Raw genomic sequence first — 22,025 nt, 5'->3', positions numbered from 1 at the left:
CTATGGGGTACACTAGGAGCACATTTAATTGGAATGCCGTCCAAATACACCATCACTACCTATGATCTACATAAAGAAAAAAAAGAAAAATAAACCACCACCAGAAATTCTCCTTTACTATAAATGTCAACTAAAGCTGAAAATGTTTTTTTGTTTCGTTTTTTTTTTTTTTTTTAATTATTCCTAACCCAAACAACAGAGATTCCAAAAGTGCCTTACCCATCTCTCTCCTCTCTGCTGATGTTGAGTGTTCCTTCCTCATTGGCCGGTCCATGTGAGAGAAGCTGGAGCTCTCTGTAACTACATCAGTCTTTCTGCTCCTGCCTCCTTTCAGTGAAGTGCGGGTGATTGCTGAAGCAAACAGATTTGTACGCTTTGGAGAATCGTGGGTTTCTACATCCTCTGTGGGAGTGAGAGGCTCCTCATCCTCACTGTCCGAGCAGCCCGCTGGGTCTTCTGCCCGTCCGTCTGAGAAGGAACCCTGGCCAGGAGCCAATTGACTCCGTGACAGCTTTGAGTAGTCTGCTTCAGAGTTGCCTATTCTGAACCAGGACTCAGCTGAGTGGCCCTTTGAGCTGTTGCCCAATGCAAGCCTTGAAGGTCCGAGACAGGACATGGAGCTCTCTTTGCGCTTGTACCTTTCAGCAGATGAGGATGAGGAAGAAGAGGGGGAGTTAGCAGAGGTAGTGGCAGCTTGCTTGCTGGCACTGGTGCTGGAAGTGTCTCGTCCAAAGCGGCATCGCTGTAAAGCCTCTGCCATTCCCAAACCACTAACTCGCTCTCCTTTCCCAGATGTTCCACTGTCAGAAATCCCTGCACTAGCTCGGCTCCCTGATCCACCTCTTGCTGCTTCCTCCCTGTCATCCTCAGCACAGCGTTCTCTGTGTTTGTGCCTGTGTTTATGTTTGTGGTGCCAGTTGAAGGAGAGCTCAGAGGACATGGGTGGGTATAGGACAGGAGGCCGTCCTGCTCCCAGGTACTCCTGCCTTAGCAGCTTGTGTTTTTTCTTGTGAAACTTTGAGTGGTTCAGCAGGAGATGTGATGGGTGGTGATGATGTAAGAAAGATGTGGGGGGAGGTGGGAAAGACGGTGAGTGGTGAGTGTGATGTGATGGGGCCGTATGGGGTGACTGGTGGTGTGGGTGGGGATACAGCGCACTTGCTGGAGGATAACCTCTGTAATAGCCCAACCCCAGAGGTCCTGATGAGTAAGGAACATAGGAGGGGTGGTAGAAGCCTCCACTTGAAAGGGGGAATCCAAGTCCAGGTACAAATGGAACCTCAGACATAGACTCCCTCAGTTTGGGAGGCCGTCCACGTTTCTTCTTCATATCCGGTTTACGAACATAGTGCAACGGGTCACAGGAGTATGGTGGATGAGAGTAGAAGCTGCCAAAGTTAACCCTGAAGATTGTAGGCAGGAGGTCTCTGTGAACATAATGATGCGGTGGAGGGCCACCTGTGCCTCCTATGGCGCCAGCAGCCCTGCCACCCACCCCTGGCACTCTACTTGATCCCGCTGCTATGCCTATTCCGCTTCCGAGCCGGTGCCCTGTGGTGCGGTGAGTTATGCGTATTTCACTTAGTCGCACAACAATCTCGTCCAGCTCAGCGAGGAAGTCTGGGTCGAGCCGTCGGGAGCGTAGCTGTAAGTACTTCTTCTTGCGTTTCCTCTTCTGCCTCTTTAGCTTGTCATAGCCGGGGCAGCCATGGCTTCGGCGTTTGCATTTGTGCTTATGTTTCTCCTTGTGTCCCACTAAGGTTGTGGCGGGAGCTGCTGGGTGAGATCTTCGGGGATCAGGCGATGACCTTGTCCCATGGGGTGATGGAGACGGTGAAGGATGTTCCATAAGTACATTGCTGTGTCGACGCCTGCCCCTTGAGTTAATGCCCATCCCTGGACCCATAGCTGAACCCATGACCCCTGGCATTAATAATCCACCACCCATCCCAGGTGGGATGCCAATTGCACCCAAGCCACCTGCTCCTCCAGCTTTCTCACCACGGTCAGAGGTGCTGTTATTGTCTGTCCCTATACCACTGTCACTGGGCACAGTCTCCTCGCTGTGTGACTCACTCACTGGTGATGGCGTGGCTTCTTTTAGCTCACTCAGAGGGGCAGGGGAGGTGGGATGGAGTGGCCTGGGAGGGGAAAGCTTATGATAATGGTAGTGCTGCCTATAATGGTGATGGTGGTGATGATATCCACGGCAAGATGACTTTTTCTGGGAGGCTACTGGGACACCAGACGATGACATCGAGCCCATGACTGGGTTACGAGGATTAGGAGCTGAAAAGGTTGGAGGAGGAAGCGAAAACGTGTTATGACTATGATGGGAGTTGGAATAGTGAGAGTGACCTGCGAAGTGCACTGAGCCTGGCTCCACAAAGCTACCATCGCTGATGGGACTGTGGCCTCCACTCAACTGTGAGAGGGAGGGTGAGGAAAAAACCTCTGAGGAGAGCTGGTGCTGCTGATGGGACTGTGACTGATGGGGATGAAGAGGGGAAGTGGTGTTTGGAGATATAAAGGTTTCTGAAGGTGACATTGTAGCTGAGACAGTTGCCACTTTTGGTTTACGGCCTCTCCTTTTACCCATGTATATTGTGCCCTTTTTACTGACATTAATTTGAGGCCCTAGTTTTCCTCCAAAAGAAGCAGCTAGGGATGACAACGACTGCGTTGCAGCTTCTGCTGTTGCAGCCATGCTACTAGTGGTGCCTTTAGGGGTGTCTTCTGACCTTGGGCCTAAAAGGATTTGACTGAGAATACGCTTCCGCTTAACGCTTTTCATCTTATTGATTTTGCCAATAATAGTTTTCATGATAAGCTGCCCGTTTCCTTTGTTGCGGAATCTTTCCCCTGCTTCTGGAGCCAACGTGGGAGGCTGACCCTCCTGGGGTAAAGTAGGAGGAAGGCGCTTGGGGCGCCCACGTTTCCTAGGCATAGGTTTAGGAGGGTTTAAGTCTACCTCGGGGTGAAGAACAGGTGGGTCCTGTTCTTCTTTGGACTTCAACAAAGATGAAAAGACCTTAGAGGGTTGTAGCTTGTTAGGGGGATTCCCACGGGCCGGTGCATCAAGCCTTGGCATTTTAGACTTTGGCCTTCCTCTTTTTTTAGGCTGGGGTGGGAAGAGCTGTGACACTGAATTTTGTGACACAGGATTTGGTTTGACCTTATTTGGATTTGGGGGCCTGCCTACAGGTCTTTTAACTGGTGGCGTTGGAATTTCCAGGCTTGAAGATAAAGGCATGGTGGTTTTGTTCTCAGTGAAGAGACTGTCCGGGCTTCTCTGACTTTGGGCCTTTAGCATAACACGTGTCCAGCGGGGTTTTCTTCCCCTGCGCTTTTTAAGGGGTTTGCTGTCCTGCTCTGCTGGAGAGTCTAGGGATGAATCAGGAGAGTCATCTCTGAGAGGCGTCTGTGGGCTTTCTTCTTCATCATCTTCATCTTCATCTTCATCATCATCATCATCATCATCTGGCTCCAGTGGGGAAGGTGTCCTTTGTCTAATAGACTCAGTGGGACTGCTAGTCCAACCGCTTCGGTTACTATCCTGGTTGGGACTACGTTTACTTGGACTAGAACTTTTTCCCCTCTCAACTCGTACTGACTGGTTGCTTCCCCCTTTCTCTTTCCCTTCTGGCCTTCCAGTTGCTGCTGAAGGGGGGCACTTGGATAAGTCTCTGGGGATGTCCCTGTCTTGCTCTCGCTCACCTGCACTGCTTTCTTCTGCGAGGGCAGGAGACTCTCGTGCATGGTGTCCTTGTGAGGGAACAGGGGAGCCCAGGTGACTCACTGCACTCACCGTCCTCTGCTCCACCGATGATGATGAAGATGATGAAATTGGACACAATGAAGGTGACGTGGTATGGGGTAAGGAGTGAGCAGGGTGTAACGGTTGCTTAGAAATGCTACTGTTGCTGCTGTCACTGTTGCTTTCATTTGACAGGACTGTCAGGCGGTTATTGCCATAGGTGAATGCTGGGCTGTTGCTGCGACTACTGCTGTTGGTGCTGCTCATGCTGATACTGTTGTTTCCGTTGCTGCTAGCAGCTTTCCCAGTCCCATCCAAGTCCTCGTTCCTCAGCGGCGTCAGGGTGGTTGAATTTTCTAAAATACTGTCTTTGCTTCTAGACCCATATGGCCGACCAGGTGGTCTTGACACAGGAGGTGGAGGAGAAAGGTGAACCATTCTTGAATATGTGTTCCTATTGGCCAAAGCTCTGTCTCGTTGCTTGGCTGTAGGGGCCATAAAGCCTGAGCTCGGAAGAGGAGGGCTGGGATCAATCTTTGCAGGTTTGGCTGGCTTAGGGGTCTTGGATGGTGGACAAGTTGCTATTAGTTGAGCTAATTTTTCAGTGACGGTTGGCGCTCCCCAACTCTGAAGACCTTTGTCCTTATCTCTTTGACTGTCTGTGCTGTAGGTGCATTGAGGAGGCTTAACACCTTCAAGGCTGGGTTCTTTCGTTAAAGATAATGGCGGAGATGGTGAAGATGTCCGGGGGTTGGGTTGCGGAGCTGGCGCTTTCTTCCCAGAGGAATGCGTTTTGCTGTCTGGTGGAGGGCGGTGAAGGTTAAGTGGTCTCTCAGATGTGGTGGTAGCTGCTTTTGTGTCTGACTTTGAATCAGACTTGCAATCCATCTTTGGTGGACCCTGGAAGGGTGTTAGGGAGAAAAGGCAAGGGATTAATGAGAATAATAGAGATGAATAATTATTATGGTAAAGAAATAACAAACACACCACCCAAATTTCTAAATTATATATATATATAATTTTGAATGTGGTAAACAAGCAGCAGAGGCGCAAACTAGGACTGCTTGATTTGCAATTTGAAGAAGGTAATGTACAATATTAAAGTTAAATATTATCTTTTAGATATATACAGCACCAGGTACATCATAATTAAGATGTAAGCAATCTTGCACAACATTAAGCAATATTTTAAAATAAAGCGTAAAACAGAAACTGACACACATCATGACAACACACATGGGAAGTATCAGCAGCAAGTGAATGTTACACATTCATTGGTAAGATCTTTACTCCAACGGTGCTTCACAGGCATGGCCAGAGGGGGAAGTTACCCTCAGCTCAATAACACTTATTAGGGTCAGACTGAGGACAGAGAGGGAGAGTGAGAGAAAGGGGTCATGCGGGGATGGGGGTGGAGAGTACACAGCCAGGCAGAGGACAGACGACACAGACGGAGGGTGATTGAAGGGGCCAGTGAGCGATGAATAGAGGCAAGCCAACTGAGAACACAATGAAAACTAAAGTAAAATTTATGCTCTGCTCTTTACTAGCGTAATAACACTGTGATTACTAGAGTAGCTTTGCTGTAGACCCGTGGCTGACCAATAACATTTTAAGGAAGTAAGGTGAATGAAAATAATTATACTAGTTGTCATCACTGAATGTTTAATTTTGTTCAAAGTGGAAAATCACTGCTGAACCAAAATAAATAAAATCCACAGCATCTAGCCTCCATACCTTTTTTGCCGGAGCGTTCCCATTCATTTGGGAGGGTGTCAGGGTGGTAGTGCTGGCAGGAGGAGGAGCTAGAGGAGGTGGTGTGGGAGCTTTAGCAGTTGGGGCTGTTGAAGATGATGAGATGGGTGGTCTGTTTACACTGGGACTCTTTTCCCTCTCTTTTTCTCTGCCCTGTGAAGGACTCTGGCTCTGACTGCCCGCCCCGTCACCTGTGGCGCCTGCACGGTTTCCACGGGCATTACCTCCTCCACGACCCGTATGCCTCACAGTGGCTCTGAAAGCCGGTCGGCAAACATAGTTCTCCAGGATCTTAGGAGGCTTCTTCATGCGTTTCGCCTGGAGGCCAATCTTCAGTTTGACATTGCCCTCAGACAGGCTGCTCTCTTTGATGGAGAAATGGGACTGGTCACCACCAGCACCTCCTGGCCCGCCTGTGCCTCCTGCACCAGCAGATGCGGTGGGGGTTCCCTCCTTCTCTCTGTCCCTCTTCTTTTCCTCCTCTTCTTCTTTCTTCCCACCCGCTCCCTCCTTCTCTCGCTCCCCTGTGGGAGCACCGGACAGGAGAGGGGGTGGAGTTGCAGTCCTCCCTTGAATCTTCTGATCCATTAGATTGTTTGGGGTGGGGGGTGGGGGGGTACAAGTTTATGGAGTTTAAGGAGTGGTTAATGTGGATACCAGGTAGAGTTTTTGTCTGGGGATGGGATAAGGGTGAAGGGGGGAAAGGGGGAGGGGGATAACGGTGAGGGTGAAGCTCTCCTTGCTTTGAGGGCTTCTCTCCCTTCCTCGGCTGTCCAGCCCTATTTCTCCGTCCTTCAACTGCAGGACCAGGGACAGGTAGAGGGGAGAGAAAGAAGAAAAGGGAGGGTAGAGAAGATAAAAATAAATCCCACATTAGTCACTGAAATAGAAAAACAGAAACACTGACAGTTTTAAACAGTCTTAAAATGAACGCTGGTGAAAGGCAGACAGAGAGCAACAATTTTATTATCTGTTTGGTTAGAGTGTCCTTCATCTCATCTCTGACACTTTTTATGGTGCGCTCATCCTCATAGATTATAACAATCTGTGACCTATTTACACAGCAAAGTCCCTTCTACCTCACCTCAGAAATGTAACCTTAGGAACAAGGACTTTGAATTGTCCACCTGCGATTTCCAAAGCAGATTTACTTTAGAGCAGTGGCTTCCAAACTAAGTGCCTAGAGACAGGTCCAGGTGTGGTTAGGGATTTTTTTTTTTTTTGAAAAGAAAAAAAATTATTATTGCAGGATCATAGAAAGTGGTGAATGACAATTTTCAGTTTACTATGCCAGCGCACATCAAAAGGCCTTGACTGATGCTAAAGACAACAGCATTTGTCAGAAACGCCTGTGAAAGCCACCAGTCATATGGCTTTAACTAGACCAGGGATAGCAACAAGTCAACATAATGCCAAGCAAGCTCTAACCCAGAAATGGCAAGAACGCATCTATGACTGCATGCAAGTGTCTGTCACGGGCATGGATATAAATTAGAAGCCAGTGGAGTTTAGTCCAAAAGTAATAACATTGTAAAAATCAGGCCCAATAGTTCATTTGTCTGACAATACAATGAAAATAGCCACTCGTGCCATTCCAGATGGCATTAGAGGCTATTTTCCCCCTTGAAATTTTGTTTGGCTTGCTCTTTGGTGTTCCTTGGAGTCAGTAGTTGATCCCACAGCACTGCCACATCCTTCCAAGTGTTACGGAGTAAGATGCAGAATGAGCAATCCCTTAAGTGTTCTCATTAGCTGCAGTGAAAACGGTTGCCTGTGATAGTGGCAGCTCACAGCTCACACGCTAGCAGCAGAGAGCAGCATGCTTCTTAATTGTCCTCTTTGGGAGGACAGCCCAATTCAATGAAGTTGTCTACAGCTCCCCGCGGCCTCTGAGTGATTTAATGCGGATTTGCCCCCAAGCAGGTGCTTTCTCTGGGTGAAGTCATTTGGAGGCAATTCAGAACTGTGACCTCAGCACACTAGGTCTCTGGGACTAGACGAGAGGATCCAGCCGCCTTTTCCAGCCTGAGTGATCAAGCGTCAACATGCCGGCGGTTTTTCTGCATCCTACATTAGTGGAGAGCACTAAAGGAGGTACTTAATGGAGCCTCAGGAAAGTCATACAAGTCATCACATCAGTAAAGCATCACGGTAAGATGAGGGGGGAAAAGGAAAAGGAAATCTTCCTTGCTATAGTCTTACACCATGTTTGTTTTGGATTATGACAGTGGAAAACAGTAGTAGAGATTTTTTTAAACCACACAGTAAACACTGCAGAATTTTTGGATTCTTGCCTGCGGTTCCCCACATGGTCCTTTCAGTGTTTACTTCAATTACTCACTCCATTTTGCCTCAAAACTGCACACTCCCCCTCGCTACACATACCACACTGAAAATCACACCTCCCACTTTTCTTTAACACTCCATCAATCTCGGTGTTCTTTCCCCCAGTTTTCTTTAAGCTTTTCCATCCTCTTCCTCCTCGATTTCGCAAACTTGGAAAGCACTGAGAACAGCACACAAACTAAAGTCACTGTGTTCCCACTTTAATCAAAAACACATTTCACCCATCACCCACCCCACCAACTCCCTTTCCCTGTGTCCTTTTTACACACAGTGACAAATGTTCTCCTCTTTCTTTTATGCTCACGGTGATGGGAGCTGCTTCCGTCGCATAACAGCAGCAATGCCAAAAATAAGCCACTTTAGTACCCAACTCTGTGGACAGCTAGTGACACAAGTCGGCAGAAAAGCCTCCCAGAGAGTCAAAACATTCCCCTCACCTCTAACAAGCTAAGTCAGGTCATTTACTGGCATTCGCTCCCCTGCTGATAATCTGACACCAGGCCACATCGCTTTCTAATTTCTCATTGATCAGCCTTAACACTCAAGTGTATCATTTTCATGTCTAGCGCTGAGGTACTTTTTGTATATGTGAAGCAGTTAAACTGCACTACAGTCATTTCATTGCCATAGTCATACTGCAAAACAACTGAATAGCAACACTTGTGGTTTTGAAGGCTGATATTAGTCACGCCTGTCTGTCCTTTGCTTTTGTTTTCTGAGAAGACCAGTATGCAATGCTATGAACGCAAACAAATGCCAAAAGAAAAACGACAAGATTCAACAATCAATTTCACTCCAACAACCTAAGAAATAGCAGAGCAGGGAGGAACGTAGTAAACAACTCCTGCTCCCCCTCTCTCATTTCTTCCCCCCTTTACTCCCTCCCTCCTTTCACTCCCTCCTCACTTTTGCACACGTTGTTCATAACTGCTTATTTCCCTTTGGCCATAGCAATAGTATCCCACCCACCCACCAACCAACCCACCCCCTGCATCATTCACATGAGGGCTGGCGTCTGCCCTGAGAGCTCCCTGTCATTTCCAGAGCTCCACTGGTATTACTACAGGGCCGTGCTCAGAGGAGGGGGTGGAAGCAGGCAAATTCCTCTACTACTACAACCACCAGCACCACCACTGCCGCCGCTGCTTTGTATCACCCAGCAGCGGAAGTGCTATAGAATTGTAACAGACCGTTGCTTTAAAAAAGAAAGAAGCGGGGACAATGATTAAACTCCGTTAACTCGCTGCGACAAAGCGTAACAGAGAGGCAGGTGTCATTCACACCTGCACCGTGCAAACATCTCCCCCAGCAGCTCAGGGAAGTTCAACCAGAGGACTTCCAGTACAGCGCAAAAACATGCGTGCACTTTAATTTAGAACAAGAAGAAACATGGCTAACCAGAGCATGAGTGAGCAAACCAAATAATGTTATCTGCTTTCGGTTTCCTGTGCAGTCAACACAGCCCCTCAAGGGACCAACTCATGAGTCTGCGAACCGATCAGCCCTAATTTCCCCCGCAACTGCCCTTATCTAGTCATACTCGTAATTACTGTCTTGATACAAAAGAAACCGAGTATCTACATGCGGTTCTGCAAGCATGCTTCTGGGGTGGGAAGACGTCTACTCCTGCGTAAACAACACCTATCAATGTGCATCATTTCCACTCACCTCTGAAATAGTCCAGAAACGGTGTTCACATTATTTGGCTGTGTCCTGTCTTCTTGTGTATCAACGTGGTGGCCACATTTCCCCCCCCTTTTATTAAAATTATCTTCCAACAGCTGAAAAGCCAAAATGAAAATAAAAAAAAACATGATCAGAACAATTTAAAAAGGGCTACAGTTTAAATATATCTCAACGCTGTTGTAGGAGTATTACAAACAACCTCAAACGGAAACCACTGCACACAGCTCCTGACCACTCACTAAAATTGATCGTTAACCTTGCCAAGCTCCAAGACACAAAGTTGCTGAGTGCCAACATGCAAAGCACCCCCACTCGCTCCCCCTTAACAATTTTATTTCCACAACACTTAGCACTAACAGCCGGAGCGGTAAAGTAATAGATCGCCACTTGGAGCTTAATATAACCCCATGCATCACGAAAGTGTTGTTTATTTTGTAAAGAGTCAGCCCGTACAATCAGTCCAATAATAGACACGGGGCTACAGTCTGTATCAATGGCATTGGCAGCAGCTAACTAGCCATCTACAGCAGCCTGTTTGAGAGCTATTTAAGCAAATTTCACTTAACTTAGACGCCGTGTAGGCAGCAAATGAATAACAAACGCCTACAGCTTTCATACAATTTGTGTAAACCGAGTGAAAGTGACACAACCCGGGACAAGTGATGTACATAATCTTGCATCTCCGTCACATTCTCGCAGGCACTCGTGTTACTACATCTCAGCTACGACGGCTAGCGATGCACTAGCAAGTGAGCTAAACCAGAAAAAAATCTCCCAACGTTACCTCAAAGACAAACGCGCAATTAAATCTGCTTAAAAACGCGAGTAAAACAAAAACAGGGACTTATATTCCGGCGGTATAAAATAAAAGGATGCAGGGCTGTGTGGGTTATTTAAAAAAAAAAAAAAAAACACTAACTGTCAACAAAATGGCGGCTGCGTTGAATCAACAGAGACCCGAAATGGATCTCCCTCTTATTTCTTCGTCCTCGGTGCCTAAATCCTTTTTTCCTCACGGCGACTGGTATCCGTAATATCTCCCGAGATGCTCCGAAATCCACTCCGACACACCATTAGCTGGGCCTGGATGTGTCAGCGCGGGCCTCTCTCGTCAATCGGGCCTCCATGTCTGCTCAGCCCGTATCGCTACTGTGTCAGTACAACACGGGCATTCTCGGTCCCTGAGAGGGAGGGAGGGAGGGAAGGAGGACGGACCGAGGAGGGCGGAGGGGAGAGGAGAGGAGGTGAGGAGAGGAGAGCAAATGTCGGTTGTACGCGGTTCCTGCGGTCCCCAGTCATTGACAAAAATGACTGTGTTTCATTATTTCGCTATTTTCGGTTGCACTAGGGCGAGGGTGTGTTTGGCGGTGCGCAACAGTCAACTGTCAAATCCCGGTTTCGTGCCTCCTTTCAAGGGGTCAAGCCTATAAATAAACCACCCTGCCCTCTGTTGTCATGTTCGACTCTGATGGATTGGGCGACTAATCGATCACCCTCTGGCGTTGTTTTTTTTATCCTTTCCTTTTTTATTGCTTGTTTGGTTTTTGGCTATTACATTTTTGTATTTGTTTTTTCTGGATAATAATAAAAAGCTGATTAAATGATTTAAAACTGTCAAGAAAAATTATTCTTTTATTTGATTCTGTCTCACCTGATCTCTAGCATCTGCTTCTGTCACACTTCTCTGAGGTTTTCCTCTTTTCTTCCTGCCTCACAGCTCCGCATCCCTCCTCTACACACGTCCAAACTATAACTAATATCCTCATTTATAATTTTGTCCATCCTGGCAGCTCCCAATAAAAATCTTATAGCATATTCAGCTCTGCCACTTCCTGGCTTTTTATCAGTGCAACTGTCTCCAAAGCGTACACCGTACTAGGTCTTGTAAACCTTCCCCTTCACTCTTGCCCCAAATCATCCCTGACGCGTCTCCACCCACTCATCCCTGCCTGCCCTCTCTTCTTCCCCTCTCTCCAGCGCTGTCCTTTGTTTTGAATGATTAACCTCAGTCATTTAATGGCATCTACCCTAACTACTACCCCTGCTCCTTGCAGCTTCACTGTTACACCTCCCTCCCTCTTATTCACACACACGTATTCTGTTTTACTTCTACTTTCTTTCATTCGCTCTCTCTCCAGAACATACCTCCACCTCTCCAGGCTCTCTTCCACCTGCTCCCTACGGATCACAGTGTAGATATATATGGACAGCAGCTGTACTGGTTAGGGATTAATACATTTAATGTTGCATCTCTAATGAATACACAGCTAAGCACTGTTTGTGCTGCACTTTTAAAACCACTGCAGCTGGGCTCCCACTTGTAAGGACAGTAGCCACTGTACTAAATCATACTTATTTATATGCTTACTGACCACTTTATAAGGTGCATCTGTCCACCTGCTCATTAACCAAAAAGGTCAGCCAATAACACAGCTCAATGCATAGGCATGTGGACTTGATCAAGATGGCCTGCAAGAGTTCAAACCAAGTATCAGAACGTGGGAGAAAGGTGATTTAAGTGGCTTTGATTGCGTGGTTGTTAGTTCATGACAGGATAGTCTGAATGTTTCAGAAACTGCTGATCTACTGGGATTTTCACACACTAACATCTCTAGAGTTTATAGAGAATTGTCTGAAGAGGAGAAAATATCAAGTGAGCATAAATGTCTAGTTGATCTCAGAGGAAAATGGACAGACTGGTTTAAGCAGATAGAAAAAGAGATACTACGGCCTCTGCGTGAAATTTCATGTTCTCCTCGTGCCTACATGGGTTACCTGGGAATTCCAGCTTGCTCCCATAGTCCAAACACATGCATGTTCAGTTAACTGATCGCTGCTGTTTGAAACGATATAAAGCAGGGAAAAAGCAGCTTAGATAACATTTGGGGTCTGAAACAAGTGAATGCTCATAATTTTTGCTTAATAAATGAGTCATATTAATTCATAAAAGGTGTGACAATTCCTCTGCTGTCATACACTAATAGATTGATATCTTAGACGAGCAGTTTGACTATATAATGTGACTATTTTCTGAAGAAGAGCTATGTGGGGGTTTTTTTTGTTTGTTTTTGGTATGAATTCCTGTTAAAGCATACAGAGGTTTCAAATGGACAATGTCATCGAGCAGTTACTGACCACAAAATGCAAAAGAGACAAATAGAACTGGCAGATATGCACATAATTATATCTTAATCCAGTGGTTTTTGAGCTGTGGGGCAGGCCCCAGTGTTGCTGTGCACATAACCAGTTGAAAATGTGAACTGAAACCAAGATAAATGAATCTTCTTCTTCTTCTTTTTTAAGGGAAAATAAAGAAAGCGTATCTTGCTGATGCCATTACGCTGCCCTTAAATAAAATTGAACACGGACCTTTTTTATTGTTACGTTTTTATAAAAACTGTGGGCTCTGTAGAATGAACAGTTTTTGGCTTAGAAAGTTTGGGAAACACTATGTTTTTCTAAGTGACTGGTTAATATCTGCTTCTAAATCTCAGATATGTTAGGGAGAAAAGACAGAGGACAGTAAAGATCACTGGGTTGGGCTTTAATAATGGCTGTACACAGGTAAAAGGTCAACAATATACTGCATTAAGAAACTCTCTTACCAAGAGAATAATGCATAATTCTGTGAGTTCCTCTTTGACAGCCACAGATAGCTCAGTGGGGATTAGTTCATGACATCAAAATCAGTCATTCGGAAAACCACCTAAGAGTGCAGCGTAACAAGGAGGACACATCACCTCTGAATTTTGTCAGCAAACTCTCAGATGTAGCATAAAATGGTAACTATGCTGGAGTAGAAGTTCCTTAAACAGAGATGCGTGAACCAAGTGAGAGTTAAAGCTGCAAATTATGACTCTGACACATCTGTTTTATTTAAAAGCAGCTGATGTGGGGAGCAAAATTTCCGACGTGGGAGGCGTGACTCCTGAAAACAGTAAAATGAAGTAGAGTTGTCTTCACGTTTCTCAGATCGCCTGCCTCTCCTGTTGCTCTGTCCTGAGGGAGCGGGCTTCTGCGGGTTCCGATGTGGGCGGGAGGCTGTTGTCGACGCCATCGAGGCTTTTGCGGCACACGGGGCAAGTGTCGTGCTTTGAGAGTAGAAAAACTCTTGTTAATCAGCAGAAACTATGTGACACAACACTCTTTATAGCATGCTACAACCTGGGAAATCTTTTATTTTTATTACCAGACCTTTAAACCCCTCAAACCCACTGACCGCAGCCTTACCAGCTCCAGCCACGGCACTATACATTCACTGTGGAAGTGATGAAGGCAGGGAAGCTTCCTTACAGTTTCCCCTAATGAATATTCTTCCCTGCAAACCGGACACTCCAGTCTGCAATCTAACAGGGAAGAAATGGAAGGAAAAAGTATGAACGAGTATGTGGAAGAAGACAAAACCAAAAAAAATCCAGTTATTAGACAGGTCTGTAGACTATTACAGTGTAACAAGGTGGTACAGACTATATACTTAATATGATTTATAACATAGTTCTCAATACATAATATTAAGTGGTCTCTTTTTACAACAAAGATGAAACAAGGAAAGATTAGTGGAAAGGATAATGGGCAGTATAAAGAAGATAAAAGTAGGGAGAGGAACGTAAGAGGTAGGAAAGAAATATGATGAGGGAAGGAAAGATGGAAGGAGATAAATAATACAGGAGAAGGAAAGTAAAGCTACAAGGACATAAATAAGGAAAAGTAAAATAACTGCAATGGACAGGGAGTAAGCACAGTGAGAGGAGAAAAGAAAACATAGATGACAGAAAGAAAACAGAGAAATAAGAAGGAAGAGGAACTGGATATAAATTACAGAAACACAGCAGGTGTAAAGGGAACATAGCTAAAGGAAAGGAAAGATAAGAGAGGGAGGAAAATATAGGAGAGGGAAAATAGATATAGGATGATGGTGATAAGAGGAAGAGGAAAGGAAATGTAGGAATAGTGAAAGAATAAATAAATGCTATGAGGAGGCAAGGAACGTGAGAAAAACAAAAATAAGAGGAAAAGACAGCATGAGGAAACCTATGAAAGGTAAAATAATTACTGGTAGGAGTATTACATGAAAGACACAACAAAGAAATTCAAGTCTTCATCTTCCAGCTGCTCTCATTAGGGGTCACCACAGAGGATCATCTGCCTCCATTTCACCCTGTCCTTAGCTCCCTCTTCTGTTACACCAACCCTCTGCATGTCCTTCACTGTATCAATGAATCTTCTCTGTAGTCTTTTTCTTTTGCTCCTGCATAGCAGCGCCATCTTAAGCATCCTTTGTCCAATTATATCCACTATCCTAACCTGAGCTGTCCCTCTGATGTACTCATTTCTAATCTGGCCCATGCTGGTCACTCCTAACAAAAATCTAAGCATCGTCAAATCTGAGACATCCACAAATCTGCCTCCTGTATTTTTATCACTGTCTCCAAACCATATATCACAGCAGGTCTCACAACCTTACCCTTTCACTCTTACTGCTATTGTTCTGTAAATAAATCCCTGACACTTGTCCCACCTGCTTCCTTCTACTGACTTTCATTCATCTTCTCTCCAGGTCATACCTCCACCTGCTCCCTGGCCTCTCTACTCTCACAGTGTCGTCTGTGAGCATCATAGTCCATAGAGACTCCTTCCTGGCCTCATCAGCCAGCCTGTTCATCACCACTGTAAACAAGAAGGGACTCAGTGGTGCTCCCAGATGTAATCCCACCCCATCTTGAATCCATTTGTCACTTCTACTGCATACCTCACTACTGTCTCATTGTCCTCATAAAAGTCCTGCACCACCCTTATGTACTTCTCTGCCACTCCTGACTTCCTCATGCAGTACCACATTTCCTCTATTGGTATCTTATCTACACCCACGTAGACCTTCTCTGTATTTCCTAATAAACACTCTCAAAGCAAATATCACATGTGCAGTGCCCTTCCTCAGCATGAACCCATACTGCTGCTCACTGATCAACAGCTTTCTTCTTGCCCTAACTTCAACAACTCTTTCCTGTATCTTCATAGTATGTTTCTTCAGCTTTATCACTCTGTAGTTACTACATCACCATCCCATGACTTTTTCTTTAAAAATCACTTAGCAGTACACTTCTCCAGCATTCCTCCAGCATTCTCTCACTTTCCAAAACTGTGTTAAACAATCTGGTTAAAAAGTCTACTGCCCTCTCTCCTAGACGTCTCCATACCTTCACAGGTATGTAATCTGGACAAACCACCATTTTAATATTCTCATTTTCATCATTCATCAGCTCTTCAAAGTTTTAATCTCATCCTTGACTATATTCATTAGCCATTACCATTTCTATTCTTGATCACCCTAACCTGCTGCACATCCTTTCCATCTTGAGGAAAGCATGTCCTTCTCTCCTTCCTTAGTGTCCAGCTTTATATACAACTCACTGTAAGCTTTTTCCCTTTGCGTTTTCCACTTCTATTTGTAGTTGTATTCTATTTTATTCTATTGTATATAGTATTTTATTTTATTCTATTCTATTGTGTACAGTATCTTATTCGTATCCCATTCCCCATATCCCATGTAACTTTGCACTGTCCACTTTCTGCCGTAACAAAACAAATTTCCCATGTGTGGGACTAATAAAGGTTATCTTATCTTATCTTATTCTCTCTTTGCCGTACGCCGAGCCTCCAAACTTTCATAATCTCCCTGACTATCCCACTTTTTCTTCAAATACTGCACTTTACTTCTTCATTCATTCTACCACCAAGTCGTCTAGTCTTCTTTCCTCTGTCTAGAGCAGGGATATCAAACGCCATGGGCCACATACAGCCCAGTTTGAGTTTAAGTTAACCGGACCAGTAAAACTAAATGATAAAAAAGTTCTGGTAGTTTAAAGTATAAAGTTTTGGTTAATTTAGAGAAAAAAAGTCAGACACTTCTATAGAAGATTAAAAGAAACCGCTTTCTGTTTTTCCACTGTGATTTAACTGTTTATCCATTACTTAATTACTTTGGTGTGGGGAGGTCTTTATTATTAGAAAAGGTGTAAAACTTGTGAAAATACAGTTAAACAGTCAAAATCACTTCTGCACGCCTTCACATTTTCCAGAGTTGTTCAGTGGGCTGGATCTCTATGGCACATTTATCTTGACCGGGCCGATTCTGGTCTCCGGGCTTCATGTTTGACACACCTGGTCTAGAGGATACACTTTTTCGGCGGGTTCCCTCACCACTTCAGCTGTACTTTCCCAGTCATCTGGTAACTCTTCCCTACCACCCAGGGCCTGTCTCAACTCAGCTCTGTGCAACATTCTTCCTTTCTTCAACTTAAACCATTTAATCCTCAGAACAAGGAAAGTAAAGAAGTAATTACGGAGTGAGGAAAGAGGAGGAAGGGCAGAAAATATCAAAAGTAAAAGAAATGCAGAAGGACTGTATGTGTATCTTATGCAAATTCCAATGTCATATGTCAAAATTTGTAAAAAGCTACTGAGCTGTACTGGAGAGATCATGTGATCCGGTGTACATGTGCCATACTGGAATTCCCACCTGTCTGTTCTTGAGAGATGCAAACGGTTGGAAGGGATGAGATCATCTCCTTTTCTGCTGGGGGTGGACCTGTGTTCTCCAACTGTCCTAATAACTGTGTGAGTAGGAAGAGAAATGAGTGGTACGACTACAAATAGGTGAACAGATGAATGGAGAATTGTGTGCAAATGATTTTATGTGAGTGTTTCAATAAAAGAAAACAATGAAGTAACGATGCTAGCGCAGCGCTTCATAGACACTAGCTCTGGTGTCACTGACCTCCGTGATGACAGAGTCAAGACCGCTCTGACCCCACGCATAATCTCCAGGGTTTGAGTACAACTGAAGCATGCTGGATCTGAGAAACGAACCAAAAGGGAGAGCAGAACAAAACAAGAGGGCGCGTGAGAGAGGGGGCGGTTGTCACACAACTTTAGATTAATTCAAGAGCAAGTGATGTGAAATCTAAAATTAAAACCGTTTACAGTGCAGCTGGTGCAGCGCCGGGGTTTCCGTTGTTGGCAAACAGGCCAGCCAAGAACTGCTGCACCATCCTTAAATGAGCAGAAACGGACAGCTTTAGAGTGCTTAAACCAGGCTTTACTGTATGTTCACAGCTTCAGATCATACAGTCACTTTATTTTAGTTGGACTTAGTAAAGTCAACAGCTTTAAACATCAACCGATGTATAAAGCTGTTCTCTATAGTACGTATCATCCAATATACACTTAGTCTGATACTGAACTGTTTTTGACTGCATGCATGTGTAAAGGGAAGGATAATGATTAAAAGCATAGACTGTATATAAAGGATGAATGTTTCCACCTGTAAAAAGTTGTCAGAAAGTACTTTTCTGATGAGTTTATGATCTCATTTGCTATTTTCATGTCTTACTGAATACAAAGTGATGTTTTTTTTTATCAACCCAATAGGACTCAAAATTGAGGACAAAAAGCAAGGTATGCTTTAGGCCCTAAAGCATACCCTAAAGTTTAGGGTGTGCCTTCTGTGGGATTGGTAAGTCACTACTCAGTGAGTGGGGAGTGTCCCATGGGTTCTCAGTAAGATCCACCCTTTGCTCATGCTGTCCAAGGGGCTGAACAATGAAGTCAGTGTGAAAACACCAAAAACTGCAATTCCTCTAATGGCCACTTCACTCCAAAATCAAGTCAGTCCCCACAGACTCCCATATTTTAATTTCAAACTTTACAACACTGAAAAGAATGCTTACAGCCTGATAGAGAAACTGGTTTTGGCTTCTGTGGATAGTGTTGCCCTTCAAAATAGTATTTTATTAGTATGCAGCGCTGAAAGCGACTAAGCTGCAGCTTTTTCACAAGAGCTCACCACAGTGGTTAGCTGTGGACGTTTGAGAGATTTGTATCTCCAGCTGTAATTGAACCACCAACCTTTCACTTGCCAAGAAAAAGTGTAAACCATTACACTACGCAGTAATTAGTGGACTATATCTGCAGCGTCGGTCGATGAGCACTTCACTCTCTCATCTAAACACGGTCACTTCTGGCTGCACAAAACTGGGATTGGATTCAAAATGCAGAGACCAAAATCACAGCGGTTATATCTGTTTCATTTGGGAGTCTGTGTTTATCACTGGAAATATTAAATCATTACTGAGGTATCCTTACATGTGAAAACTTCACAAATATAAGAAATTAAAATATTACCTGTGAATTGGAAGGTAAAGGTCAGTATATTTTCACAAATTTGAACCTGTAATGAGGTTGTTCACCGATTTAAACAAACGTAGTTTGAAACTGGTAGTATATGCATGATATTAAAGTTTTGGTCTTGTTATTGATCTTGGTTTTCATTTCTCATTGGCTGTTGTTTCTGTATCGATAACACAGCACCCTTGCGGTCATGTTTCTGTATACCATGTTCACACACCCTTCAACTGCAGGCCTTTGTTCGAAGGTCCTAGACGGTGTCTCTTGCTCTGGGTTGGAAGGAGACTCTGGTTCTGTGGCCTCAGCAGGGCCCGGTGATGCTGGAAGAAGACGGCTCTGACCAGCAGATCCCTGCTCACCGTCATCAGGGTCGGACTCGGAGGAGGGCGGATGCGACAGCAGAGCAGAGCGCTCCATAAACAGCAGCTGCCATAACTTGGCGAGAGACCAGAGAAGCAATGTGTCAAACAAAGCTTTAGAGAAAGAGGAGTGTTCCTATTAAAATGCCATTTGTTAGGACGTACTTCTGAGAGCAGTGAGTTTGAATCTTCACTGGGAACAGATGCTCTGCTGGTCTGCAGGAGACTAGACAGTAAAGAAAATCTGTCAGTGGTGTTAAATGGAAAATTCATACATGCTTCACTCATTATCATTCTTTAACGAGGTATATTTAAAATGCTTTCACGTGTTCCTTTTTTTTTTTTTTTTTTTTAAATCAGAGAAAGCCATACCTGGAGTCTTCTGTTACTTCCTCAATGAAGCCAGAGTCACATCTGGGGCATACGAAATCCTCAAAGACAGAAAAGCTTTTTTATAATAAGCTCGTTTACTGTCACTGCCATTTCATTTCATAAGTACAGGCATTAATCTGCTAATCCTCAGGCAAGCCTGTCCGCAAAATTTTAGAGGCTGGCTGCAGGGATTGGGCTGGAGTTGAATACAAATTTTTGGCACACAGCCGACATCCTGGTTTTTATTCTGGAGGTGATCTGCGCAGGCCAGTCAAGTTTCATCTCTCTTCACTGTAGTGTAGACAGTGTCAGTCTCAATACAGCCACGAAGATGGGCTTCAATATGCTTTACCATCCAGGAGTGGTCATAGTGTGGTCATATGTTGTGCATACTCACTGTCTCTATTGTTTAAGATACCAGAGCTGCAGCATTGTGATTGACTTTTCAGTGTTTATAACTGAAAACACAACTTTAAAAGCACAATGCCAAGCAGCCACTATAAGAAAGCCACATGCTGTTTGGCAGGGTTGACCTGGGAGGAACTTTGCAGTTCAATACTGAATTAGATAGTCTGTTTGAAGTATTTTCAGACTATGTTTAAAAAATATACCCTCTTCCTGAGTGTCAGGAGGTAGATCGGTTTGTCTACTATCCTGAAAGTTGTTGGTTTGATTTTCCTTAGTCTGAATGTCAAAGTATCCTTGGGCAAGATATTGAACCCGGATGCATTCATTGGAGTGCAAGTGTGTATGTGAATATTAGGCAAAAAGCGCTTAGGCATCGAAAATAGTGCTTGTATGAATGTGCGTGTGAGTGCATCAGCCTAGTTTGTAGTAAGAGCACAAAATGAGCACAACAGGTTATATAAGTACAGCCCTTTATATTGATTTTAACAGATATATACAATAAAAGAAAGGATTCAGTATTCACTTTCGAATTTTGTTTGCTGGTATTATGAACATCCAATAATTTAGACGTTGATTTAATAAATAAAGTATTACTTTAGGGACACCCTCAAACCAAAAGGAATAACAACAGAAAGTCGGGCGTATTCCTAAAATCCTGCTAACGTGCGTTTTCGTTCTGCGTCACCTAATACCAGTGCGTAATTACGCCACGAAAAGTGCCAGCTGCGCAACAAATGCGCTCCACTGTGCGCTCTCCGTTTTACCTCCAAGAGAAACTGACTCAAAGTAAACGAAGTTCAACCTTTCAGTCCGCCACATCAAGCTGAATGTGTGTCATTAAACAGCAATGGAGAAATATTTTTTAAATCCTGGTGGTAAATGTGGCGACACCTACACGCCCCTCTGACTTCTCTTACACACAGCTGACGGGAGACAACTAGACACAAAGTGGCCAACAGTGGCGCTTCTAAATATGGCAACGTGAATCGCCACATTTTACTCCCTCACCCGCTCTAATAAGACTTCAGTACTCGCTGTGTGCACACGAAAACCCAAAGACTGGCCGCCATAGCCACATGTGTGCTTTAAGGGTTCCAATTATTATAGGTTTTGGAGATAATAGTTACTAATCAATCAGTTAAATCGGTTTGAAGAATCGGTTAATATTAATTCCACACCCTCCGGGGAGGAGAAATCGTGGGTGATGCTCAGGCCAGCACGTGTGGAGCAAAAACACTCTCCAAAGCAACTCACCGGGAGTTTGGGGTTTGTTTCACATTTACAGCAGTGACAGAAAAACCGGACTTGTGGCGTATCCCCAGCCTCCGCCATCTTCACGGTGAAGCGCAGTCCCTGACGTAGCTGTGGCAGCCCATAAAAGTCTCAGACGGCTGTCAGACGGATCAGAGCGGTCCAGGAGGGTGTTGATGTGTCCCAAAACCAAACTAAGACCTTTTTGAGAGGACACAATCTTCACACTGACGTTTTGATAAGCAAAACGCATGAAGGGTTTCTCTAGACTGGTTATGCCAATAATAAACGTGTTTAGAAAAATATGTAACCGGCGGACTCGATCTTCCTCTGGTGGCAGCCGCAAAGATCAAGTTGCAGCCACCCGAGCTTAAATTTAAGCAACAAGTTGTAAGCATGACACCAAGGATGTAGTTTCCTTTCAGTTTGTTGGGTGTCGCCAGAGACGCTTCTCTCTTATGAAAAAAAGGCCCTAAATTTTTGGTGTAAAACAGAAGTGTCTCACTCCTTTTAATTCGTGGATCACACAGTCTGAAAGTCGAAAGAGAGAAATATTTCTTGTTGTGTCTTGAGCATGGACGTGAAGCAAATCTGTGAGGAATGTTTTCAGCACCTTGTTGAATTGACTTTATGGGCTGAACTGCTAGTTTAAGATGATACTGAATAGAAGCTGCTTGTGGGTTTACACCTCAGTGACCAAGAGGTTTAAAAGTGTCAGCTAGAGGCTTCAGAACAGGACTTCACTAACCAGTGGGTGACATCACATTGCCTATGTCCATCCTTTATATTATGTATATGATTAAAATTCAGTTTCTCTTTCTTTATGTTGATAACAGCTTGTCTAGATTAAATATTTTCACACTTTGTAATCCAATCCAGTGGGCCAGACTGAACCCTCTGCCAGG

At 44.5% G+C, this 22,025-nt stretch overlaps 2 protein-coding genes across 3 annotated transcripts in view; both read right to left on the bottom strand.

Moving 5' to 3' along the window:
• Nucleotides 1-10,696, bottom strand: part of ash1l (ash1 (absent, small, or homeotic)-like (Drosophila)) — a 32,332-nt gene extending 21,636 nt beyond the window's left edge. For both annotated transcript variants that reach the window (XM_085346953.1, XM_085346952.1), the window contains exons 1-4: nt 10,464-10,696; nt 9,527-9,639; nt 5,495-6,310; nt 220-4,657 (exon numbers count right to left, since the gene is read on the bottom strand). In XM_085346953.1, coding sequence (XP_085203079.1) covers nt 220-4,657; nt 5,495-6,100 — 5,044 coding nt within the window. In that variant the 5' untranslated portion in view covers nt 6,101-6,310; nt 9,527-9,639; nt 10,464-10,696. The remainder of the gene's footprint in view (nt 1-219; nt 4,658-5,494; nt 6,311-9,526; nt 9,640-10,463) is intronic.
• Nucleotides 10,697-13,079: 2,383 nt separating this feature from the next.
• rnf115b (ring finger protein 115b) lies at nt 13,080-21,472 on the bottom strand. Its single transcript, XM_085346100.1, has 9 exons — nt 21,124-21,472; nt 19,462-19,520; nt 19,255-19,315; nt 18,951-19,165; nt 17,528-17,596; nt 17,322-17,400; nt 17,064-17,157; nt 13,775-13,890; nt 13,080-13,635 (listed from the first exon to the last, which is right to left on the bottom strand). Exons 1-9 carry the CDS (start codon nt 21,199-21,201, stop codon nt 13,513-13,515), a joined length of 894 nt encoding a protein of 297 aa, XP_085202226.1. The 5' UTR covers nt 21,202-21,472; the 3' UTR covers nt 13,080-13,512.
• Between the last annotated feature and the right edge of the window lie 553 nt (nt 21,473-22,025).

This window comes from Diplotaxodon limnothrissa, linkage group LG22 (assembly GCF_057381915.1).
Source record: "Diplotaxodon limnothrissa isolate DT_005_m linkage group LG22, D_limnothrissa_male_GT1.1, whole genome shotgun sequence".
Lineage (NCBI taxonomy): Eukaryota > Metazoa > Chordata > Actinopteri > Cichliformes > Cichlidae > Diplotaxodon > Diplotaxodon limnothrissa.
This window is presented reverse-complemented; position numbering and strand designations above follow the sequence as displayed.